Source organism: Rhipicephalus microplus, chromosome 5 (assembly GCF_043290135.1).
Source record: "Rhipicephalus microplus isolate Deutch F79 chromosome 5, USDA_Rmic, whole genome shotgun sequence".
In the NCBI taxonomy this organism is placed as follows: Eukaryota; Metazoa; Arthropoda; class Arachnida; order Ixodida; family Ixodidae; genus Rhipicephalus; species Rhipicephalus microplus.
In genome coordinates, this window is record NC_134704.1 from 202,742,713 (window position 1) to 202,769,799 (window position 27,087).

The 27,087-nt window shown below is 46.7% G+C and overlaps 1 protein-coding gene across 2 annotated transcripts in view; it reads left to right on the forward strand.

The window, feature by feature from the left end:
• The window catches only part of milt (trafficking kinesin-binding protein milt), a 354,950-nt gene that overhangs the window by 190,330 nt on the left and 137,533 nt on the right, over positions 1-27,087 (forward strand). For both annotated transcript variants that reach the window (XR_012895561.1, XM_037424365.2), the window contains exons 8-10: positions 14,217-14,291; positions 18,422-18,561; positions 18,989-19,126. Coding sequence is in view for 1 of the 2 variants with exons in the window: in XM_037424365.2 (XP_037280262.2) it covers positions 14,217-14,291; positions 18,422-18,561; positions 18,989-19,126 (353 nt within the window). In the remaining variant the exon portion in view is untranslated. The remainder of the gene's footprint in view (positions 1-14,216; positions 14,292-18,421; positions 18,562-18,988; positions 19,127-27,087) is intronic.

The window sequence follows — 27,087 nt, forward strand, 5'->3', positions numbered from 1 at the left end:
GTCGATGTCAGACTGGCACTGGCTTGTTCAGACTTTCAGTATGCTTTACCTCACTATTGTTCGATCTGTTGAACCAGTATTCGAAAGATTGGTGGCAGTGTGAAAACACGGACCTCGTCTCACAATGCGGGGCGCTCATAGTAGCGGAGGAACAAAAAACGAGGGTGCATAACAAAAAACAGCCGAGAGAGTGACAACTAGAGTGGTGTGGAGGCAGAGTCGGCGTTTGAGAATAAGTATCTATGGGCCCCTCGCCGTTGGCTTATCGGTGGCCGGAAGTAATTTCCACGAAAGACGCCGGAGCGCAGACTTTGTTCGCTGTGACCGATTGGCGGCGCTCAGAGACGTTCGTTGTAAGTACGATTTCGTGCCATTGAAATACTGTGAATTTTCACGGTCACCCGGGTATTATTCATTTTAAGCGAAAGTTCGTCTTAGGTGGGGCCGCTATATGTGGGCTAGACTGTGCAGAGAAACTAAGAGAATACGTGCTGCCAACAAGCCTGCATAGCATTCCTCGTGAACTGAATATGATGTTGGAAAAATTAAAAGGGCACAGTCTCGACCGCAGGTGCAGCAGGTGAGAAGTTATTGATACATGATCTGCCTAGACTTGGTGGGGTAGGTGGCACCACAAGAAGTGCAACCTAGTGACAATTGAGAGAAGAATCAGATGCTCTGAACCTGATCTGGTTGCACTTTGGGGCGTAATGGCCACAGATGATCTGTATTTTTCTCACACCATGGTCATTATTCATCATCCTACGAAGGAATGAACAGGGTGCATACAGGTCCTTGAAAACCTTGAAAACCCTTGAGTTTGAAAAATGCATTTTCAAGGTCCTTGAAAGTTCTGGAATTTTTGCCATTCTTGAAAATCCTTGTATTTTCTGAGCACTCCCAATGGACATTGCGGCCTCCTTTATGTGGTAGATCGGCATGCCTGCCAAGTCTCCCAGATTTCGACCAGTTTTTAGGTTTGTATGGTTGCCAGGAAAATCTCCCGAAAATTGAAGTTGCTGAGCGTTATCTGGCCACATTGACAAAAATGCAGCCCAATTCAATCCAGGCTTTCTGCCTGGAATGGATTGGGCTGCATAGCAACCCATCACATTTTATTGTGAGCTAATTAGGAGGCGTTCATCTAAACGTACAGTGCAATCTCAATGATATGAAGCCGGCAGATATGCGAATTCGTAAAATTCTTCAGCCAAGTTCCACTATGTCGATTGGGCAAAAATTCGGACGTTTCGAGCTCATTTTCTCATCATGGCGGGTCGTACGAACTTATGTGCCGAAACCGTGGAACGAAGGCCGAAAGTAACGCAATTGAAGTTTCGGAAGGACACGCGCGGCCAGCGCACACGCTGTCAGAACTGCGGTTGTCGTTTGTCACAATCACTGTCGACCAAACTTTCGTTGCTCTTGATACGATCATGTGGGGCGACGACGTTACAGAACTTTGAAAGGGCATGCGCCTTCATCGCTCGACCAGTTAAAGTGACGTGTTCCACAAATGCTGCAGACAAAATCACGGCAGATTCGATCATAGCAAAAAAAACAACATGGTTTTGAAGGTGCGTGCGCAGCCAGCGCACGTAGATTGAAAATGGAACTACCAGTTTCCACAAACGACCCGTGGAAACCGCAGATGCAAACATGGCTAATGCAGCAGTAGAGGCAATAAAGATTTAAAAAACGCTAAAAGAGTTTTGGCGTTCCTTTCCAAAAAAAAGTAATGTTCCTCTCAATCTGGGTACTTTGGCTATACTTAGACTTCAGTTTTCAGTGAGCCTTAAGGAGAGACACGGCTCTGGGATCGCGCAAAATGTCCAAAAAATCGATTTTTTCAAAATCAAGTTTCCAGTTTCTGGAACCCTTTTCTTATCTGATTCGAAAATATCTACGCTGAAAACTGTGCAGAGGTGCTCCAGAAAATTTGTTTCACCCACCTAGGTAATGATACTTTTTCAGGAAATCGTGAGAAAACAGCAATTTTCAAAAAATTATAACTTTGCGAAGGCGGGGCCGGGAGCCACCTTCTTGGGCTCATCGGAAAGAGCATTTCTCCATGGTTAACTTTCTCACCTCAGCTGGCTCCTCCCTTTAAAAACAAGCGCACAAAACGCAAATGTTTGAAGATCATTTCGAGTCCCTTGATTGACTGTGACCGCCATGTTGCCTCAGCTCGCCTCGCCATAGGCTCAATGCTCGCTCCGGGAGATCGTCGTCTGCTGCTTGTGCGTCGCGAGAACATGGCTCTTGAAAATCGCTACTTCGTGACGTGTTTACGGCTCGATGATCACTTAGGCTATAATTATTCTTTAGTTAGGAGCCCTAAGCGGATGCACAATGAGATTACTACGAGCGAGCGCGTGGTCTAGGAGGGCGGCACGTCATCGGAGTCGTCTTTAGCCCTAACTTCGCTGACGGCGAGACTGGGAACGACTCGCTAGCACACTCTTGGCAACGTGCTTCTTCGCAAGAAATGAAGCACATCACTCGATAGCTCCTCTGGACTACGTACGGCATTTTACGCATCGGCAGCGGACCATACAGTCAAGCACGTCACCCCCTCCCCCTTCACTGCCAAGAATTGCTCGGAAGAGCGGCTAGCAGTTCCACGCGTCCTTACTCGCAAATGTGATGCCAAGCGCAGTGCGCGGCGATTTTTTTGTCATCATAGTTGCACATTTCGCGCATCGTCACCGAACGCTGCCGACAAGTGCATTACGCGCCGGCTGCACTGTCCACGTGGCCGCGCACTTCACAGTCATAGGGAGTGTTGTCAATAAGCTTTTGTGATGCAATTTAGACGTGCTTGGAGCTGTGCTTGATATCGTCACGAACATCTATGAATGTTCTGAGACAATGAAAGCCTCGTAAATTAGCGTTTCGGCGACTGGCTGTATGATGACGCGTTTCACGGCTAGAGTTGCAAAAGAGGATCTATAAGTCAGGGGCACTAATTTTCATATGCCCATTTCGCGTCATTAATTTTACTGCTAAATATTCCTGTGCCACCAGTCTTCTGCCCATAACTTTGTTATTTGAAAAGAAGGCATAGGCCGTCATGGTGTGATCCATTTTTCTGATGCTATAAACCTTTCTCCAAATAAAGAAAGTGTTCAGTGATTATTTGTAATCAAGTACCTAATTATGCTAATTACAACTTCAACTCAAGAAATATATGTAATCATTTCAGTATATGGTCTTATTAAATTACAATCTTTTCTGTCATGCCTATCACACCACTCCTTCATACAAAGAACTTGGTTTGAAATTCATACTTGTTCTTTGTAAATCATGAAAGGAGGTTATGGGGAAAAAAAGGGGCAACCAAGGCATACTGGTCAGAGACCAGATGCCTGAGAATTCAAATATCACAAGACAAACTTGAGATCAAAATTTTTAGGTCTTTTAGAGACGTAAAGAGAAGTTGAGACTTTGAATGCAGTTTTCTCAAAAGTTTTTTTTTTTTGGCATTATGGTCAGCTCATGGAGCAGATATCTGGGCAACCACTGCACAGATTTTGATTTTGTTTGTTTTGCAACGCTCCTTCAACTGTGTTCCAGGGGGCTGCGAACTTAGTTTTTCATTTTACTCCTTAAGGAATTTTTTGTAGGGCTTCTTGTTTGTAGTGCAAGTGTGCTCATAGCAGTGTCGCTGGAGAAAACGTTAACACAAGTTTTAGTGTTGCAAAAAAATTATTTTGAAAACGCAGCCTCCTTCAATATATTGCCACCCACACGTAGTGGGTCGACTGCAAGAGCGGCCCTACCATCTGGAGGAAAGAAAGAAAATTGCGTGCCTATTCTCGGCTCGAGAGCCAGCCACGACTGACGCATCGTCCTAGAGCTAGCTACCCGGTCGCTCAATAAATCCCCCAGTACTTGTGACTCATCGTGACAAACTGGTGGAGGTGCTGGGTAGTCTCACGAATGCTGCAGACCCCCCAGGAAGCCGTAATACGAGTCCAGTGCCAGTCAATACTCCCGTGCATCGGACCAGCCGCCGAATCAGGGGATTGCCTCCGGAAGTCAACGATACTGCTCCCACCACGTCAAGAAACATGACCAGCACTTCGGTACAAACCTTGCCAACCGGCACGGGAAGCACGTCGTCGAACCGCTATACGTTGGAAAGCCCACGGGCACCGATGACGTTCCATGGTACGGAGCGCGAAGGCGTTGAGGACTGGTTGGCGGACTTCGAGCGTGTAGCCAACTAACTTGAATCAGTGGGACGACGCGGCGAAACTGGGTCGTGTCTACTTCTATCTCAAAGGCGGGGCTCGCACGTGGTATCAAAATCGAGAGGAGTAGCTGACGACGCGGCCCGAATTCTCTAGTAGACTTCTGCAGACATATGCCAGCGCTGACCGCCAAGAAAGAGCTGAACGAGCTATTCTTGCCCGCGTCCAGTCGTCAAAGGAAACTGTGACCGTGTACGTCGAAGACATGACGCGTCCCTTCCGACGGGCAGATTCAAGACTGACGGAGGACAAGAAGTTGCGTCACTTGATGCGCGGTGTCAAGGACCAGCTTTTCGCCGGCCTCGTGCGAAGCCCTCCGAAGACTGTCGCGGTGTTCTTGTCTGAAGCCGTGACAATGGAAAAAATACTGCAGCAGTGATCAAACCAATAAACAATACGACAGGCAAGTTAGTGGCATGTCCACTGCTGACATTTTCGCCGCCGCTGGGACCAGCAATGACTCCTTACGTGAACTCATCCGTAATATCGTACGTGAAGAGTTGCAAAAGACTGGTGTAACACCTAATCCTACGGTTAGCTCTATTTCAACTGTGATCAAGGATGAGCTGCACCAGGCCCTCCGGGACACCTTGCCTCCTGATACAGCTGCGTCAGCTCCTGCTGAATACCACCGTGGGACAACCTACGCGGAAGCCTTGAAACGCCCTGCTGCATCGCCGCCATTGTTCCTTCATCCTGTCCCCGCAGTTTCACTCCAGTCAGCACAGCACATACCATACTACGAAGGCACGTACACGCCACCGCCCCTGCCCTTTGTCCGTGGTGCTTCTGTCGCCCATCGTTCGGTGCAACCGGTCCAGTACATCGACGATCGGCACTCGTCTCCTCGGAAGTCTGATGTCTGGCGCACACCCGATCACCGGCCTCTATGCTTTCACTGCGGAGAAGCTGATCACTTGTACCGCCAGGGCCCATATCGCCGTCTTGGGCTTCGCGGCTTCTCTGCGTACTCGCCGCCACCCCGTTACGGTCAGAGGCCACGTGACATCCAAAACTACCTCTCCCAGCAGCATGCACCACCGTCTGCCGGGCGCCAGTCGCGCTCGCCATCACCGAGGCGATTTTCATCAACGCCCCAGCGGTATTCTACCGCACGATCTCCCAGTCCCCGCTGGGAAAACTAGCCGAAGCGACCCCTGGGGGTGGGGTCGCTGAACGTCGAAGCACTGAAGACCTCCTATTGACGCAGAACCGTACAGAAACTGGTCCGACATCACCTGCTGCTGCAAAGGATAGCCGGCTTTCACTCGACATTGCTGTAACAATTGATGGTTGTGTAGTTAATGCGTTAGTGGACACCGGCGCAGACTATTCCATACTGAGCGGGAAACTGACAACACAGCTGAAGAAAGTAATCACGCCGTGGCATAACTCGCTGATTCGGACAGCTGGTTGCCATGTCGTTACTCCACTGGGCGCCTGCACAACTAGAGTACAGATTCCAGGGTACACATTCGTAGCAAGCTGCCTTGTTCTACGTGAATGCTCCCGTGACGTCATTCTGGGAGTTGATTTTCTACAGGAAAATGGAGCTATCATTGATCTGCAAGAGCGCCGCGTCACGTTCTCAGCCCAGCGAGCAATCAACGTGCTGGATGACGCAATACGTGTCGACGTACTCCGTATTTCTGAACAGAGCGTGACGCTTCCTCCCCGAGCCAGTGTTCTACTCAGCGTAACATGCTGTGGTTTGAGCGATGGCGATGTGGTGGCCGAGACAATTTTAGAACACCTCCTGCAGCAAGGCATATGTGTAGCGAGAAGTGTAATACACGTTCGTGACGGCCGATCTGAATTGCTCGTTACCAACTTTAGCAACGAGCATCGACACCTTTTCCGTGGCACTTCGATAGCGTTTGCCCACGAAGTAGCAAATGTAACCAACTGTCTCACGTCAGAAATAGTGGATAACACAGACACATCAATGAGCAACATTGACATCAATCCTGATCTGTCCACCGATAACCAGACTGCGCTGCGAGCGCTCTTGTTCGAGTACAGGTCTTGCTTCGCAAGCTGCTCAAAGGTCCGCCAGACGTACATCACTCAACACGGGATCATCATGTACGAGGACGCACGCCCAATACACCAGCACCCCTACCGCGTGTCGGCTAAAGAACGTGAAGCGATACGTACGCAAGTTCGCGAGATGCTTGACGATGGCGTTATCGAACCATCCAACAGCCCGTGGTCATCTCCAGTCGTGCTTGTCAAAAAGAAGGACGGGTCGCTACGCTTCTGCGTCGATTACTGAAAGCTTAACAACGTGACCAAAAAGGATGTGTACCCGCTACCGCGTATCGACGATTCGCTGGATAGACTTCGTCGTGCCCATTATTTCACTTCTCTCGATCTCAAAAGCGGGTATTGGCAAATCGAGGTAGATCAGCGAGACCGCGAAAAGACAGCCTTCGTGACTCCAGACAGCCTATACCAATTTCGAGTACTCCCTTTCGGCTTGTGTTCAGTGCCGGCAACTTTCCAGCGAATGATGGGCACTGTCCTCACAGGGCTCAAGTGACAGACTTGTCTTGTCTACTTTGATGATGCGGTGGTCTTCTCTGCCACGCTCAAGCAGCACCTGCAGCGCCTGCGCAGCGTGATGGAGGCTATCCGATCAGCGGACCTCACTCTAAAGCCACAGAAGTGCCACTTCGGCTATGAAGAACGAAAATTTCTTGGACATGTAGTTAGCGCCGAAGGAGTCCGGCCCGATCCAGACAAGCTTGCCGCTGTTGCTGAATTACCAGCTCCTGTCGATAAGAAAGCTGTCCGGCGCTTCCTTGGTTTGTGCACCTACTATCGCCGGTTCATTCATGGCTTTTCACAGATAGCAGAACCTCTGACTCGTCTCACAAGGGACGACACGCCGTTTGTCTGGGAAAACGAGCCACAAGCAGCTTTTGATGAACTGCAACAGCGCATGCAATCAGCACCTGTTCTCGCTCATTTCGACGATGATGCTGACACGGAGGTCCATACTGACGCTAGTAACGTTGGGCTTGGTGCAGTGCTCGTTCAGCGTCAAGAGGACATCGAAAGGGTGATAACCTATGCCAGCCGCTCTCTATCCCGTACCGAGGCGAATTATTCCACTACGGAGAAAGAGTGCCTCGCAGTTGTGTGGGCAATCACCAAGTTTCGCCTGTACCTTTATGGTCATCCCTTCAAGATAGTGACGGACCACCACGCCCTCTGCTGGTTGGCAAGCCAGCGTGACCCTTAGGATGGCTGGCACGATGAAGCTTGCGGCTGCAGGAATTTGGCGTCACCATCGTTCATAAGTCCGGCCGTAAGCATGAAGACGCTGACACACTGTCACGCGCACCCCTTCATGTCGTCAGTCAGGAAGCAGAGGAAGACGAAGGCTTCCTGGGCGCCATTAGCTCATCAGACTTGAGTAAATGGCAGCGGGATGACGCAGAGATTCGTCCGATCATCGATCATTTAGAGGGACAGGGCACAATCGTACCACGTCATTTATCCCGCTCGTTGCCGTCGTTCTGCCTTCGAGATGGTGTGCTGTACAAGAAGAACGCTCATTCGAACAAACGTGCCTACCTCCACCTCGAGACATGCGAGACAACGTCTTCTTCGCTTGCCATGACGAACCCACATCCGGTCATCTGGGCTACTTACGGACACTTGCCAGAGTGAGCGAGAGGTACTATTGGCCAGGACTTTCGGCAAGCGTCAAGAAGTACGTCAAGAGCAGTCGGGAATGTCAGCGCCGAAAGCAACCATCTGTTAAGCCAGCTGGTTTGCGTCAGCCCATTGAAGCACCTTGCACGCCATTCGACCAAGTCGGCATGGACATTCTCGGGCCATTTCCCCTGTCTGCGGACAGCAACAAATGGGTTATCATCGCGACCAACTATTTGACACGCTACGCTGAGACGCAGGCGATCCCACGAGCCACGGCTTCTGAGGTAGCACAATTTTTCATGCGCCACATCGTGTTACGACACAGTGCTCCTTCCAGTATAATAACGGACAGAGGGACGGCATTCACGGCGCAGCTTATGGACGAGGTTTTCAAACTGAGAAACACCAGACACCGAAAGACAACTGCGTACCACCTGCAAACCTACGGACTTACCGAGCGACTGAATAAGACCATTGCAGACATGATCTCAATGTACATCAACGTACAGCACAAAACGTGGGACCGGATCTTACCTTACGTGACCTTCGCGTATAATACCGCCGTGCAAGAGACCACGCGATTCACGCCATTTCGGCTTCTCTACGGCCGCGAAGTGCAGACCAGGCTGGACTCTATGCTACCGTGTCAAGACGAAGACGAGTTGGCAACTGACGCCGATGAATTCGCAGAGCGTGCTGAGGAAGCCCGGCAGCTCGCGCGACTACACATCGGCCAGCAACAGCAGGCAGACGCACGGCGCTATAACATCCGCCACAGTGAAGTATTTTACAACCCCGGAGGCCAAGTTTGGGTGTGGACGCCCGTCCGCCGCCGTGGCCTTAGTGAAAAGTTACTGAGCCAGTACTTTGGCCCATATAAAGTGTTACGTCGTGTCAGTGACGTGAACTACGAAGTGGTTCCGGACTCAACATCGCAGGCACGGAGTAGGACACGACCAAGGTCGGATGTCGTTCATGTGTTGCGCATGAAACCATTTATTGCGCGTCGTTCATAACTTCTTTTTTGCCGTACACTGTTCTTTATGTTATTTATTTATTTTTGTGAACTTGCTTCTTCGTTCACTGATTTTTCCTATATTGGCACGCTCGTTAATTTCTACTTTACTTTATCCGAATTTTCAATTTCTTTTTTTTCCACGTGCCTATGTCGTAACATCGTGGTGGTGCTATGTACTTTTCTTTCCCCCCATTTTTGGGACTTTTTTTTTCTTTTCGAAGGGGGGGATAATGCAACCCACACGTAGTGGGTCGACTGCAAGAGCTGCTCTACCATCTGGAGGAAAGAAAGAAGATTGCGTGCCTCTTCTCGGCTCGAGAGCCAGCCACGACTGACGCATCGTCCTAGAGCTAGCTACCCGGTCGTTCAATAAATCCCCCAGTACTTGTGACTCATCGTGACAATTTATTTGGCTGTGCATACAGAAATTACCAACTATTCCTGTCATTTTATAAATCCTCCAGCCTATCGCAAGGTTCAATTAAAAAAGAATTTGTCTCTCAATTAGGTATTTGTGTCATCGCCTCGAAAAGTTTATGGAAGCACAGTGAGGCCATTCTTAGTGTCTGTGCTAATTTTCATCATTATCGGACCAGAAACAAGGAAGTTCATTGTCAAAGGCATGTTCCCTTGGGAAGCTTCGACCCGCGCTTTTAAGGCAACCGACTGCAATATCCTGTCCATTCGTGTGTGTCCCAGCAAGACATACACGAGTTCATTGGACATAAATATATTTTGCTAGTTGTATCGATATTAAAAAGTTTGAGAGATACAAGTAGTATGTTCGCTCCCTTTTGAGACTCGAACTTTTTACTGTAGTTGGGACCAAAACCCTCACCTCGAGTGTTCAGTCACTCCACGTCGGTATGAGATTGTGCAACGCTGATGTTTACTGTATTTTTCACGGTGTTTTGGTGCAAAAGGACAAAGAGGGAAAATAAACGAGTGTGACACCCCTCTCTCCCGTTTCCTGTTGTCGAAATCTCCCAAATTCAGAATCCGTGAATTTACAGGTATGAATTGGCAGATCAACTCTGCATTTCCGAAACAGTAGTTTGGCGTAAGTTAATATAGTTTTCTTTTGCAAAACTAGACGGAGAATAGAGTTTTACTGCGTTAAACCACGAACCACCAAAGTGAGAGACTCTTAATGCTCTTTGATGCTGGCTCCTCTCCCTTTGTTCAAGCGGTGAAGCTAAAGTGAGCTTAAGTGCCGACTAGGCACGTTCGTTATAATTGCTGTATGCATGTACTATATAAGTGCAATAAAAATGAGTCCATTTTGAAAATTCTGAAATAAAAAAATTGCAACATTGCATGCCACTTTTTAGTCCTTGAAAAACCTGTGATAGGTCTTGGAGAGTCCTTGAATATCCTTGAATTTTTGTTTTGAAAACTTGTATGATCCCTGATGAAGGACCCACTACAATTTTGTAATGCACTGTTTTTTTTTTTTGCTGTGAATTATGGCTGGGCTATTCATAAGAAGCTTTGAAGCACCTATTCATTATGAAATTTACATTGTGTGATGCCTGCTTGTTATTATACTCGTCTGCCATGCTATGTCACACATTTTAGCATGATTCCCTTGCTTGCCTACCTGGGATCTTATTTGTGAGGTACAATAATACCTCGTTAACTCGAAGTCGTAAAAACAAGAGAAAATTTCGAGATAAACAAATTTTCAAGATACCGTAATTACTCGATTCTACCGCGCCCTCGATTGTAACGCGCGCCTGGTTTCCACGACAAAAAAAAAAAAAAAAAAAAAAACTAAGACATCGGTTGCAACGCGCACCCTTTTTTCTCGTTGGCCCGCTTGATCACACCACTCGGGAAAACGACTCTTTTTGAGAGCGTCTTCCGTTTAAATATGAAGTACGGGGGAAGCTTATGCCTATCTGACGTGCAACGGAGCATTGCTGTCACTCTAGTTTTACCGTGGCCCGATGTCAGTACACGAACTTGCTTCGCCCCCTTCTCCTCGACGGTTGTGGTGCCAGGCATGTCGAAGTAAAGAGGCGTCTGATCGGCATTCCCGATTTGCCCAAGCAGGTAGCCCTTGTTGTGCCGCAAAATTAGGAGGAACCTCTGAAGACTCTGAAGCTTTTCTTCGTACTCCTCCGGCAACTTCCGGCATATGCCCAAACGCCTTCGGAGGGAAAAGCCTTTCCTCTTCATAAACTTCGTTAGCCAGCACCTGCTCGCTTTAAAATGGCTCTGCATTAGCCCTTTTTCTAAGGCTAACTGCATAGCCTGCACTTGGAGCAGTTATGTCGTCACGGGCCGCTGTGCCGCTCACTGCTTAATCACATACTCGCCGAGCAGCGCTTCAATTTGTGGAAACCGACCCTGCTGTGGTCCACTAAAGCCTTTGCGTGAATCTTTGCTGTCGACAATATTTTGCTTTTGTTTCCGCCGGTCCCGCACGCACGTTTCGGGAACTCCGAATCACCGCGATGCGGCCCGATTTCTGTCCGTTCCAGCACACGCGATGACTTTTCTTTTAAAAAAGCATTGTGGTGCACTCGTCGTGTTTTTGGAGTCGGCCCTACCATGCCGTCGATGCTAATGTACTACAAGATGACGAACTCCTCAGCACACGTATGAAGGGCCGCACATGGGAAACACATAGGCAGAAATGACCGACGCGCCATGCGGGCGCACGTAGGGGGCGGCCATTTCATAAGTGGCGATGGCAATAGAATGACCATATTCATTTTTTTTTTTCGTGCTCGATTCTAACGCGCATGCGATTTATGAACTCTCTTAACCGGAAAAAAGGTGCGTGTTAGATTCAAGTAATTACGGTAACTAAAGTTTACGCTAATCGCCAGAAAATATGAGCTTTTATCAGAAAAAGTACTGATTACGGCTCTTCTGCGGCAGTTTTTAACTCTTGCAGGTTCAAAAGAGAAAAATAACACACAAGAGACTAACCAGCTGGGTTTTGTCGCACTACCATTTTATTTAAGAGAGGAAAACTGGCGAATGCTCGTCTGCTTTGCGGTCGAACTCGAGCCAAGAAAAGTGTCCTCCAGCTGCTTGACACTTCCATCAGTCGATCTCCCCTGCCGCTGCACTCAACCTTATTTTGAAGCAAGTTCAGCGCATTTCTCGTCGCAGAAGATGTCAACACCTCTCTGAACTATTCGTCATCGTCGTTGTCTTTGCCGTACTCTACGTTAGTGGCCGTTTGAACAATTTCAGCGTCGGTCATTTCTCTGGTTACTGCAACATCCGGTTCACACAGTCTGTACTCCACCAAAGGCACGTCATTTTCGGCGGCACCCTTACCTGTTACCTTGATAACCTCTTGACAAAGTTCCTCACAGTCTGGAAAGTCGCCTGTCTCTGGCATCTCTGCTTCTGGCAAACTGGCAGCTTCTTTTTACCTGTGGCATTTGCCCCAAAAAGGACAGTGACCCTGTCCTTATGTTGTTTCACTCTTGAGCACGCTCCACTCTTCGGTGTGAAGGTGTGACTCGGCAACATTAAAAAAAAGGGCTGCTTCGTCAAGGTTGAAAATGTTGCTGCCGGCAAAACTCTCCCACAACTCGACGAGCCGGCTGCTGCGCCAGTTGTCTGCAGTGGCTGTGTCGATAGTGCCGGTCTCGCCGTGCACTGACTTGGACATCACACTGTTTCTTTTTTTGAAGCAGTCAAACCAGAGGCTGTTGCAACTGAAGTCCGTGTGCCTCACTTACAAAGCCATTTGCAAGCGCGTCTGCTTTCTCCATCATTACGGCTGTGGTGACGACAAGGTTGGCTGTTCTATCATTTTGCAGCCACGCCATCATTGTCGCTTCAAGGTCTGGGAACTTCGACCCTCGAACTTGCTTTGCTAGCTGGAGAAGTTCTGGTGAAATCCATTCAGCACCTTCTTGTTTTTTAGCACTGTTGAAAGCGTAGACAAAGGGATGCCAAATTGCTGCGCGATGCTCGATTTCGTTCGGCTTCCTTTCCCTACTTTCTTAATTAGGGTAGCCTTGTTTTCTAGCATTAGATACTTGCACTGTTCTAGCGTTAGCTACTTGCAGTAGCATTAGCTACTTGTACGTTAGCTACTTGCACTCGCACCAAGTCGCTTCTCCTCACAGTCAGCCAAAAATCTATATTGTGTGGTTTGCGTAGATGAATGGAAATCACACCTAAGGGAAAATCTAGGAATGTGACTGTTCTTACAAGCACTGAATCGGCCTTCAGAGCACACTAGGCAGAGCAACACTGGCATGTGTGTAAAATCCATTCCTATGCATTCTTCTGTAGATGTAGTAGTGAAACCTTGCATGCAAAGGCAGCAGCTCCTCTATTTTAATAATGCCAGCCAGATGCGCCCAATTCAGCCATTCTCCACCCTCTCCTCTAGCCTTTTCTTGCTCTCTCCCATCGCCTAGGTTTCGCGTGTGCTTTATGGTCACGGGGGAGAGAACCCGTCATGACGTAAATCCGATGAAGTAAAGTTTTGTGCAGTTGAGTATAGATCCGTGGGTGAGCGTCTTACATTCTTTGTGTTCATGATATTAGAAGTCACACTGTCTCCTTAAGAGATACAATGCTTAGAGAACGTGTGTCGGTGTTTGTGGTGCTATTCCGGCAACCAGCGAAGAAGTGTCACTGAGACTCTGATACATACATTGGTGAGCACCGTGAGGTGGCGGCAGCGGCATTGCTTTGAGCCACAAGGAAAAAAGAGTGCAAAAAAAAAAAAACCTAAACTTACGGACGTATGATGTTGGAGAGGGAAACACGTCTTATGAGATCCCCATGGGAAGGCGCTCAGACGCACGTGTGACACAAGCAGCGCTACCCCACGTTTGGTGCCATGTCTCAACCATACTGTGAACTAAGGCGGACGGACGGCTCTCGTTAAGGATCGTGCATTTGAACTGACATTGATAGAAATAAAGGAGGCATTGGCAGAGGTATGCAGAGAATTTGTAAGTCACTTGAGAGGAAAAATCAACCTTACATTTTTATTGTAACATTAACTTCAAATTTTTTTGTATGCAAGTAACGGCCGTTACGAACTATCGTGGAACAACTCTTTTTTTTTTGTTTTGTTTTAGAGCAGAAGTGGAACGGAACTTATTTTGGTTGAACAAAACTGAAACCACATTGATAAAAAATTTGTTCCTAGACCCTCTTCTCCTCTTTGCAGCACTGGCTCTCGAATAGAAGCACACTATGTTTTTGCAAGTAATCCTAATGTGAGAGCTATAATCATGTAGTCTCCCACTTTTTTCAAACTGTTTCATTTTCTTTTGCCCCTGCAGCTTGAAGCCAGCGTGCAGCCTTTGGTCTCAGTCTGAGGAGTCTGAAGAGTCGGACTGCAATGACAGCCAATACTCGTGAGTACAGCTAGAACGTTGGCTTGTCTTGTTGTACAGCCAAGCCTACTCGGGTTCGTCATTATTGTCACTGTAGCAGCACAGTAAAAGCTCATTTTTTTCAATTCCCTTCAATTTCAACTTACTTGAGGGCATGACAGTGGGAGGCATCTGCCAGTTCATTGTAAGCCAAGTGCCAAGAAGTGCAAGCCCTTGTGAAGTATGACGAAGGTGTTACGGTGAGCGAAAGGCAAAAGGGCTTGCCTCTGTGGCAAGAGGAAAAATACGCGGTAGAGGCACAACCGCGAAGTAGCACACGCCTCAGTCCGCATGACATGGGCCGTAATGCAAGACAACAGTGCGATAAGGTAGATTGTTTGCGTGGCTACAGCAGAAGGAGGTTTCATTGGCAGCTACGCTCTGTCGACATTGCAGTGGGTGTTTGGTTCCGAAGGTAGCAACTCTGGCACTTTTGTGGCTTAGCTGTTCACCTTGACAGCGCTCAGGCGAGGCTCCTTGGAGATGCTGTAGCATCTTTCTGATGGCCTGGACACACGCGCTGCTGTCCCCCTTTGAACGTTGGCTAGCAGCAATCCGCAGGGTGTCATTATGTCGAGCATAAGGTTGGGAATGTGCCAGGCCTAACTGACGAAGACGTTGTGCCATGTTACTAACAGCGACCTGGAAATGGCTTACGTCAGCTCAGCTAACCATGACCCATAGGAGCGGCGATTGAAGAAGATCGTCAGCAACATTTACCTCGCACCTAACACAGCGGAGGTTAGACTTATGTTGATGAACGGATTCAAGTATGAGTGTTTGAGTTGACGGTGAACTGACAGTGAGGCCTCAGTGACCAGACTGCAGTTAGGTGTAGTGGAAAGAACTGACTATTCGAGTGTGAGTTTACTTTTGTAGATATTGTAGCTTGTATTTGTACATCCTGAGCAAAGTGCCCATTGCTGAATGTGGGTGGTAGCCATGACTGAAGTTTTATGGTCCGGTCTCAGCAGCTCCAACAAAAGATGGTGACCTGTTACTAGTGTGAATTCCCATCCCAAAGGTAATCACAAAACCGTGTCACACCAAACACTAGGGCTAAAGCTCTGCACCTGATTTGGGAGCACGCCCTTTCGACTGATGTGAGCATTCATGACCAAAGCCCGTTTGGCCTGTCTTCACCATTCACACGGTGAAAAAGCGCTACACCAACACTGTAAGTGGAAGCGTCGCGTCCCCGCAGCAACTCCGTTGCAGGACATGCAAACTTCATAAGATTTCTAGACCTTGGGCTGCATTTTTCGCCAGCAGAAGTGTGCTGGAGTTACAAACCGTGAGGGATAAAACCGGGTCTTCCAGGCACGTCTACTGGCTTAAGATTACTAAAGCATGCGGTGATAAATCCCTGTTTTCAAAATTCACTGATGAAGTGTCACCATAAGCACGATGCAAGCTTGTGGGCCCAAGCTAATCGTCTAAAGACTCTGGTTATCTTATGCACCTATTAGCTGCCGTCGCCGAAAATGTAAGCAGGAATGGAAGGGCAAATGTTGGGAAGCAGGCAGCCGCCACTAAGGCGGCCAAGGTTGCTGTAGTGCCCTAAATGCGTCCCATTTCGCATAACTTGCCAAGGATAGCGAGAAATGCCGTCCCCGACATAGTGTTTTCTGCTCCCAAACGGTTTCAAGGAATGTGCAAAAAGGTTAATGCAGACAGTTGTGGGAAATGAAATTGTAGAATCAAGCACCAGGAAAAATTCGTGAATTGCAGTTGAAGTGCTGTCTATTGTGTTCCTTTGACTTGTGAATTCGTGTACATGGGCCAAACTGGAAGGTGTGTAAACGAAAGACTTAGGGAACACCAGCACAACATAGAAAAAGCTGTAGCTGGTCATTTGGGAATTCACTGTCAGAGGTGTGGTTGCACCCCCATGTTTCAAAACACCCATGTTCTCGATAGGGCCCGTGACAGAAGTACGCGTGAAATCATTGAAGCCCATGAAATTGACAAAAGGAATGAAAAATGTGCGAGGGAGCCTTCCTTAGCCTTGTCAGCTAAAAAAAAGTGGTATCTCGAATCATCGCTGACGTTGGTGTGGGGAGATTGGGAGATTGTTGTCATAAGTGATGACACATGCATGAGTGTGCTGTATCTTTACATGATGTTTTCTAGTTTTACTGATTTATTGGCTTCTTGTTCACTCTACGGTTACATCGATCTACTGAACCATACGTGTTCTTTGTTCACACCGAACAAGGAACCCATATGGATCCCGAAACTGTTTTTTCACCTTGACTTGGTCGGTGACCGCATCTACATTGTCATCGTGATACTTCACCAGACGAGCTTTTTTTTGCTACGTATCGCCTCGTGCATGGGAATGCACAAATGATTGCTTGTATCTACCTTATTTTCTGCTGCTGCATCATTTTTTAGCTGGTTGCGGCATTTTTGGTGTCTTAACTATTCTAGCTCTTATGCCCGCATTTGTAAGCCCATCTTTTTAACGAGCCCCGAAATAGCTTCTTAAAATATAAAAAAAAGTGCATGTTGTTCTTGCCTGCCATTTTTCGTCTTTTCGACACACATCATGGCACCAGAATGATGGTTCACGTGACATAATTGGCATACATACTCTCGATACTTTCATATACTAAAAAATTATCAGTTGTGAATTGTCCCTCATTCTGCCTTGCCATGCTGTCGCCCTCAAACTATTGTGCACAATCAACTGAATTGACTTTAATTATGTGAATTTTCGAAAGCCGACAAGCTCCAAATTCTGGTGAGCTCAATGGTTATTGCTGACATTGTACAGTCCAACCCACTTATAACGATCCCAGATATGGTGGGTTTCAACAACCATATTTCGGTGCACTTACGATTTTCCTATGCTGCCGTTTGAAACTGAGTACACATATAGTGAACATATTTCAAAGCCTCCTACATTTACAAGGAACATTTTTGACGCGATCGCGTTAAAAATATGGTGCCTACAAAGTGAAAATAATGTTAAAACAGGCATTCTAAAACATGTGATAGGTGCGTGCTCGCCTGTGCCCCGCTGCAGTTTACTTGCGACGAAGACATTGTAAACCATGGTGAGCACCGCACGCAGATTTCGGAAGTTGCGAGCAAGGCCGCTCACTTTTCAGACGTATCTCCACCATCAGAGCGGTAGTGAGGAAAAAAAAACGTTGATAAAAATAGCAGGCAGCATGAAGATTTGCAGTCAGCTTCCGCGCCCCAAACTTTCCTGACGCCGTTCTCGGCGTTTACAACCGCCATCGATTAACCAACAATGCCTTCAAATGTAAGAAGCCACAAACGCGAGAAGTGATAACTTTTGTCGCATAAAAGTTCACTGGGACGCTCAACTCTCCGCCGTAAAAGGTTCGCCATCTTTTGGTAGTGGCAGTGACTGGTCCATTAATGATAACGACTTTTGCGTGGTTGCGGTGATGCCTTGATAGATAAGCATCATAAAAAAGTGATGGCGAGGTGGTGGGTGGCGATGAACGTGCCATTGACTCATCACTGGCAACCTTGTCACAGTCATCTACAGATAGCTGCTCAGTGGAAGGAAGGCGGTACAAGCGCATCATGCTGCCGTTCACAAGTTGGCCGCTGCCACGTCGTGCAAGACCGCTTGCATGTGTTGCTTGCAAAATTTTTATTGGGTTAAAAGAAAAGGCTACTCGCCAAACCTGAGCAGGATCCCGAGTGAAGCATGTGGGAAGAAAGCACAAACGCGCACATTCATTCGACTACAAGCTAACTGGCGTGCAATGACGAGAGCAGAGTGAGCGACGTGCTGCACGAAACTAACTAGGGATGATTGGTTTGATGAGGGGGGTACTGCGCTTGAGTGGAACGCCGTGAGTTCATTGCGAACGTGATTGAATTCACTCGGGAGCAAACGCACATTGTTTAACACATGAAAAAGCCTAACTTGTCAGTGATCACACTGCAAGTTTTGACTGTAGCTCTAAAGGTCCATTTTGTTATTTTTGGGAACATGGGGTACATTTTGTGCACTTTGGTCACCGGGCTCCTGCTAGTGGTTTAGCATGTGGGTTCTTCTGTGACATTCCCCTGCTGTTTCCTGTCACACAAGTTGACAACCAGTGGCATCCGCCTCTCCTCCACAGTTCTCTTAGCAGCCTGGGCCTGAGCCCTCGCAAGGGTCAAAAGGGTTCCTGTCGTCGACTACCACCGAGTCCTTGGGACGCTCCTCTGGTGCGGCCGTTACGCCTCTCTGACAAGCTGCTCATGGTCAAGCCTCTGGAAGGTGGGTGCTTTCTGCTCACAGAGTAAGAGCTGGACGCGTTGAGCTGTACACTCTTGTTCCTTTGGCCCATCATGTTCTCAAAGACGGACCATACTAGCTGAGGCTGTCGGCATCACACGTCAGAAGACACCCTGAGCTTACTGTGAGGCAGTTTCATTAATTCATTCTTGAATAGTAACACAGAGTATTGTTGATTCCTGCTTTGTGACATTTTAACAATAAGCACGTATTTAGTATTTGAAGACAATATTATGCCGTACTTACATTCAATTCACACTTGATAAGGTAGATCTTTGCATGCCCCGACATCTCTTCAAGGTCATGAGGAAAAGAGAAAAGGCGTGGTTTTTCGGTTTCCATGGACGCTCATTACTGTGGCCAACCATATCTTGGCAACCATCCAAAGAAACTTAGTATGTTGATGCAGGTTCAGAGACACTCAAACAGTGGCAGCGGCTGGCAACACCTGGCCTTGGCGACCTTTTTGAAGATCAAGGGTCGGGAGTGAGGCTAAAGGGTGGCCTTCCAGTACAGCCACCTTTGGAGGCCCCTCACGACTCTCTGGGTAAGTCAAACATAAACTTTGGCTCTGTGAGCTCCAGTTGTAAAAGGTCTGGTCAGCGTGATTGCATTATGGAAGCGCTTTTACACTACCTTCCAAAACAAGACCAATGAAAATATCAGGATTGTCGATATAGATTCGTGCATCTTACTAGGCAATAGATTTTGTTCAATCTTGTATTCTGTATTTACTCGAGTCTAGGCCGACCCCGATTCTAAGCCGGCCCCCCCAAAAGTTCGAAGCCCAGAAAAAAAATTACCTCGAATATAGGCTGATCAAAACAGCAAAGACAGCATTCACAAAGAGACTATTCATTGAACATGAAGATGAAACAAAGCTGTTGGTTCATGATACAACTAACTCAAGAAACATACAGCTGCTAGTCCTATTTTGTATGTCGTTGTCATTCTTTCGCATTGCTTCTAGTTATGTGCATCATAAAAGATGCCGCACTTGCTGATGCTCATTCCAACTCACCGTTGCTGCTTTCCTCGCTGCTGACTTCGTTGTCGCTGTCTTCGAACAGTGCGTAATCCTCGGTGCCATCAAGCGCATTGGACATGCCGCACTTCATAAAAGAGCCCACAACCAAAGTTCCTGGGATGTCGTTTTGCGCTACAGCAGCACCCCTTTCAGCGACGCACATTTTTTGCGTCCACTCTAAAGTCCCGCACGGCTTGAACGTTGGACGATGACTTTGCGGCTAGGACAACTTTCTTTTTATAAGTGGCACTGTAATGACACCGCCTGTTTGGCGATATTACACGGATCACGGATCACTCGAGGTGCGATTCGCCTTAACACTCGCCACAACGATCAAAATGGCGGCCTCATGTGTGTACTTCAGCCAGATGTTGGCTCGGCTACAAAATGGCTACAGTATTTTCAAGGTGGCACTAGTTGTGCACCACTTTTTTGCACCGCTATAGACGGTGTTGTCAGCCCTTGACAGTCTCTGGCAACATTGTGCGTTCACTGTGAAACACCCCTGAAAACTTCTGGTTTAGCTTTTTTTTTTACCTGGCGTTAGACTTCGTTGCTGGCCGCGGCTGCTCGTATTTCGATGTTCTAAGCAGATAAAATTATTCCGATGAAGCGTTCACAACTCCAGCGCATGTTGTGTCAAGCTAGGATACCGTCTGCAAGCCTGAACTAATTTTACAGGCTAATGAAAACGTTCTGTTTTCCGACCAATGATGTAGAAAGAGCACCGGCATTTCAGCGATCATGCGAGAAAACTGGATTTCCACTAAGTGCACCCAGGTTTATTCTGCCCACTTCATTAAAGGCAATGTAAGGCTCAGCACCGATTAGTGGTACAGAGGCGACACTCGGAAGACTAGTAGAAGGCCCCCGTCACTGAGAACACATCGGTCACTGTCGTCCTCCACCCGTGGTAGATATGTGTATACTGACGCCTGAAATAGGTAGCACCATGTGAAAGCTAACACTGAAAGTCCATCGTAAAGGTGTTTGAGCGACATCATTGATGTGTAGTGTTCAAAACATCGTGGGGCGCTAAGTAACACCGCTCAATATTAATCGCCGCCCAGTGTTCACATTTTGTTGTCCTTGCATTCGATTTTTTTTAAGCGACACCAGCTATTGGGCTCTCATCTGTGCGAGCAAACGACTCATCGCCTGCCTTTCTGCCGCTAACATCGCCGCCTCATTTATTTTTTGGTGTGAACATGAACCGTAGAAAGTTTGGTTCATGAATAGTTTACTCGTGAGTAAGCCATAAAAGTTTGCATGACCCAGCCGCAGTTGACGCCATCACATAATCAGTACATTTTATGATTTCTCAGTCACATGAACACTTTGGATCGCCAGTAGTTCCGATTGCTGCTGATATCTATAAAAAGTGCCCGGTGTGACACAGGGGCAGAAATAAGCATTTTATGCCAAGGTTGAGTGCTTAGACGAAAGCACAAATATGTTCGTGATTCGACAGGAAGCAGGTTTTCAGTTCCAGTCGAAAAGTTCAATTGTACAACTTGACTATGGATCGAGCATTCTTCTCCTGCATATCAACAATTTGGGTGTGCTTTGAAGACACGTACAGGGAAAATAGAGGTGCGCTGTCAATTCTCTCTCCGCGTCTGCAAAAGTGTATCCACATCGTCTACATGCAGAACCAACTAGCCCAATTATGTTCGCTGACAAACTTCTCCTGCAGTTTGTGCATTTTCTGTCAGCCACTGTTAGAGGTAACACGCAGCTGGGGGCCACGCTCATTGGAACTCCTCAACGAATATTTCATGTGGCGCCCGTCGGCCACGTGAGCCGTGTTACCTGCAGCAGTGGCCGCGCCTTTACCTCCCGTGCGCTACGTCGAGCCCCTTCGTTGGCAGCCGCTAACGTTGGTTTAAATGCGTCCTGAGGAATGGGTCAAAAATAACAGAGCAGCGAACTCAGACACACCATGAAAACACCGCCGAGAACATTGAAAAAGCATTATTGGAAGTGGCGCACCGGAAGTCTTCTGGGGTAGGTCGATCGGCTCGAGCCAGTTTGTTTACAAACACCGAAACCGTCCTTACATGTGGGTACACGCCTACAGGAGGCTTTGGGTTTTAGGGACAGCCATGGAAAGCTGAACATGCCCGCGAAGAAAGCAAGTAAGAGACGTTTGGAGTGTTGGTCGTAGAAACATAGAGATAGAGAACAAAACCCTAACGCAAAACCCAGTGCCTTCGAGCAAAAGTGTCCAGTGCCATGTTATCGGCCCAGTATTGTGCTGGATACTGAGATGCTGCAGTGGCATGTTAATGGGAGGCGCTGGGTACACAGCACAAAATGGCTATACAGCGTTAAGAAGGTGGTGTATATTCGCCAGAAATAAATATATCGGTAAAATAAATGATATTGAATGCATTGAAGCATTAAAAAAATGGAAGTCCGTCGGGAGGATTTGAATTCCCCACTTTCTGATTTCTAACCGAGTACTTTACCCACTACACCGCACCAAATTGTGTTTGTCCAGCTGCTAGTAAAATGACCATCTGTGCAATGAAAATGCCGTTCGGCTTCATGTTTATAAGTCTCACACTCAACATAGTCGCGATATTTTTTTACAAATAACAATAGCGTCTCTATTCGGCACTACCGAAGGGCTGCTGGGCACGGAATGACATGCCCATATCGTCAAAAGCATGAAATTTTTGAGGAATTCACATCTTAACACTTAAAAATATCAAATGGACTATAGGAGCAGCCACAGATTGGTAGCTGTTACTGCCGAGTTTTTTTTCTTTGATAGCCGTTTCTCGTTCTTGCTACTGGTCAACATGTACAGAGGTTTTATGATGACTTGTTTGATGCATACGTGTCTACACGATTGAATATTGGGTAGTGTTCTCCCGCAAGCGACGTTGTGGCAGTATACAGCAGCCGTGCCAGTATAAAAATTTACAGATATATCGATACCTGAAACTGAAAAACCGCCCAAGAAAATACTAGTGCAATCTGCTAAAAAAGTATGCCAGTGTGTTAATTCACTAAGGCGTACCAAATTACCTACGGAAAATTGCGCGTTCGACGATGTGAAGCAGAGAAGTAAGAGCTACTGTGCCCGGCAGCTCTCTGCAACAACCTGGGTTGCTGAAAGCATCATCATCGGTCGTCGTCGCTCCTTGTGCGGGCACCGCACACGAGGAAAAATGGTTTATTTAGGTTGACAGATGTCTTAACTATACTTTACAGTCATTCTAACTCTTAAGAATGGTGTGTACATCAAGCAAGAAGAGCCGGTAACATGTACACCATGTGGCCGGCACGATAGGCCTAATTTTTGTGCCGACGGGCCACTGGGTAAAGCAGCTCTCGAAGCAGCAGAGTTGCGATGTTTGAAGTTTCTGAATTTGAGCTTCTTAACATTTCTAACTCTTACCTAAACTGTACTTAAAGTAAGTAGAAAGGCAAGAATTGCCAAACATGCATTTCTGATGGGGCAATATCGAGTGAAAGCCGTTTTTCTGGCCTCCGCTAGGCAGTACAGCAGGCACCCCAGTGTATAGATTGGCTGTTATATCGATACATACAACTAAAACACCACCTAATAAAATACTTATGCAGTCTGCTGAAGAAGTATGCCATTGTGTTAATTCACTAAGGCATACCAAATTACTGCCTGGAAATTTCATGTTCTTACATACGAGTCATTGAAGTATCTGTTACTGTGCCGGCAGCTTACGGTGACAGCCTGCGTTGCTGAAAGCATGACGCATCTATTGTCGTCGCTCCTTGTGCGGGCAACGCACATGAAAAAAAATAGTTGATTTAGGTTGTCGCAAGTCTGAACTATATGCTACAGTCGTTTTAACACTTTAGAATTGTGTGTACATGCACACTGGTGCGGGCGGCACAATGTCCTAATGCTCGCTGACAAGGCACTGGGTAAAACTGCTCTGGAAGCATCTGAGTTGCGAAGCTTGAAGATCCTGCATTTTATCTTCAGAACATTTCTAACTGTTACCTGAAGTAAGTAGTCGAAGGACAAGCATTACCGGACATGCATTTCTGGTGTGGCGATAACCAACGACAGCGTTTTTCTATCCTCGGCTGAAAAAGCTTGTGAAGCGTCGAGAGAGCTCTTTTACGTGTCGTCAACTTTGTAGCGTAAAGTATTTGCTGTTTCTGTTAGGAATGGGGACTAGCTCCTGGATTATAAAAACTGCGACACAGAATAGTTACAACAATACATCACTCATGCAAAATCGGTACATGCAATACATGGGGCACATGCGAAAAACTTTCAATAGTTGTTGCAATGCACGTGCACTGCAAGAATTAACGCTGTTATTGGCACTACTTCAATTATAAAAATAAAGCATGCTAGTAAGCAAAATCTTCAGCGTTGCCTGGTTTAAGCTATAATGCATTTTTCTTCTCATTCCAAAGGGCAGCATTAAATATGACAGTGATTTCGCCAATCATGTACAAATTATGAACATGATGTGTGATATGCAAAATTGTGAGGCATGCTTGGGATCTGTTAGGGTAGCATCTACCGGTGCCGTCAAATCAATTGTTTTATATTCAACAATATCAAAACCTACCTCTGCACATGCTACATAAACGTGCACGCGTTGTTGGTAGAAACAGTGCATGCTCTAGTATGCACCAGCGCAGTCCAGTAAAAATGCCAGCGCTTCCCAGTGTGCACCAGCATCACAGTGGTCGAGCCTGCGCCCCTGCCAGTGCAACCCAGCTGTTTCTCAGCGCGCTCAGCGAAGTGCCAGTAAATACCAGCGTGTACCAGTTTTTCCAGCGTGTCATCATCATCATCATCACCCTGACTCTGTCCACTGCGACAAAGGCCTCTCCCATGTTCCGCCAGTTAACTTGGTCCTGTGCTTCCTGCTGCCAATTTACACCCGCAAACTTCTTAATCTCATATGCCCTCCTAACCTTCTGTCTCCCCCTAATTCTCTTCCCTTCTCTGGGAATCCAGTTAGTTACCCTTAATGACCAGCAATTGTCCTGTCTACACGCTACGTGCCCGGCCCATGTCCATTTCTTCTTCTTGATTTCAACCACTGTATCCTTAACCCCCGTTTGTTTCCTAATCCACTCTGCTCTCTTCTTGTCTCTTAAGGTTACACCTACCATTTCTCTTTCCATTGCTCGCTGCGTTGTCCTCAATTTAAGCTGAACTCTCTTTGTAAGTCTCCGCTTGTTTCTGCCCCGTAGCTAAGTACCGGCAGGATACAGCTGTTATATACCTTCCTCTTGAGAGATAGTGGCTATCTACTTGTCATAATTTGAGAGTGCTTGCCGAATGTGCTGCACCCCATTCTTCTTCTTCTAGTTACTTCAATCTCGTGGTTCGGCTCCGCGGTTATTACCTGCCCTAATTAGACATAGTCTTTTACAACTTTTACAAGTTGTTGTACATTACTTTCGTTTTCTGCAGATTAATGTCAAGACCCACCTTTCTGCTCTCCTTGTCCTACTCCGTAATTATGAGTTGCAATTCGTCTGCCGAGTTACTCAGCAATGCAATGTCATCAGCGAAGTGCTGGTTACTAAGGTACTCTCCATTAACTCTCATCCCTAACTATTCCCATTCTAGGCCTCTGAAAACCTCCTGTAAGCACGCGGTAAATAGCATTGGGGAGATTGCATCCCTTCGCCTTACACCCTTCTTTATTGGTATTTTGTTGCTTTCTTTATGAAGCGCTATGGTGGCAGTTGATCCCCTGTAGATTTCTTCCAGGATGTTTATATATGCTACATCGACGCCCTGATTCCGCAGTGTCTGCATGACTGCTTATGTTTCTACTGAATCAAACGCCTTCTCGTAATCTATGAAGGCTATGTATAGTGGTTGGTTATATTCTGAGCATTTTTCTATTACCTGATTGATAGTATGAATGCGGTCGATTGTTGAGTAGCCTGTTCAAAATCCTGCTTGTTCCTTTGGTTGATTGAATTCTAATGTTTTCTTAACCATTTTTTTTTTTTAAAGAAAGTAGATTTCTTTCAAAAATGCAATACCAACCAGCCCAAGTAGCGACTCTTTTACTCTTTCTTAACTCTGTTGGCAATTACTTTTGTAAATAGCTTGTATACTATGGAGAGCTGGCTGATTGGCCTGTAATTCTTCAAGTCCTTGTCATCTCCTTTCTTATGTATTAAGATGATGTTAGCATTCTTCCAAGACTGTGATACTCTTCCCGTCAAGTTTAACACTAGAACCTTATCTAGTAAGGCAAGTCTAGCTGTACTATTCGAGGAGCTAGAGGTTGTTAAATGGGATATAATAAGGCTCAGTGAGGTTAGGAGGACAGATGAGGCCTATACAGTGCTACAGAATGGGCACGTCCTTTGTTATCGGTGCTTGGCTGACAGAAGAGAACTGGGAGGGGGGTTCCTAATTCCAGCGTATACCAGTGCCAAAAACTGTACTGGCATCACGCTGGGGACGCTGTTTTTTGCAATAGGGAAACAGTGGGAAAATTAGGTCATTCTGCCTGAAGAGGCAGAAAGATGGACTATGAATGTATATCTTTCTTGGTTTAATAAAATCAATTTAATCGAGATAAGGCCAACATAAAAAGAAAGTTTTTGTTGTTTTCTTGCGAGCCTGGTGGCACACATGTCATCACCTTGTTATAAAGGGCGCGCTCATAGCATCTATCGATCCATTTATCTATCTATTTTCTCAATTTAAAATGACGTGTTTTTTCAATATCCTTGAATCTAAGCCGACCCTAAAGTTTGATGCAAAGAATTTTGAAGAAAAAAAACAAACTATTGGCCTAGATTCGAATAAATACAGTACTCGAGACATTTCGTGTACGTTCTGCGTGCTTTGTGCCTACACTTACAGGGTGATGTGTAATAATTTGTGCACCACTAACGTAATACCATAGTCCCTCAATACTTTTTATTGGTAATGAAACTTTGGCCTAAGTTTGGTTTAGGTAAAAAACCACCCACCATGAGTGCCACTACAGGCATGGGGGCCCTCATCGCATCCACTTAAATGGTGTGTTTTCAGTGCGTTATGAATTTTCCATGGTGGACACTCGCTCTGGTGGCTTCATAGACATATTTCAATGAGGTTTCATGGTCTGATCTCCCATCGCTTACAGGCCGCAGCATGCCTGCGCATAATGGCCATAAATATCTGGTAGTGGCAGCGTTCCACCCATTTCATTGTGTCCAAAATGGCTTATAGCCCTGCACAGCCCATCAATTCAGCTAATACTGTTTGCCCATGCCTTTTTGACGCTTATTGTTTCTTCTTAAGCTGTAGCCGGCGACAGCGTATGAGTAGAAACCAACACTACCAGTACGCAGCCGCATGCACTGCGAGACATGAGAGTGCATCATGACCTTGATGAAAATTAACTGTTGCATGCAAATTATGCAATGATGATTTTCTGTGATGATGTATGCATGCTATGAAACAAAAAATGCTTTGCCCAAATTCTTCAGATTATATATAACTTAAA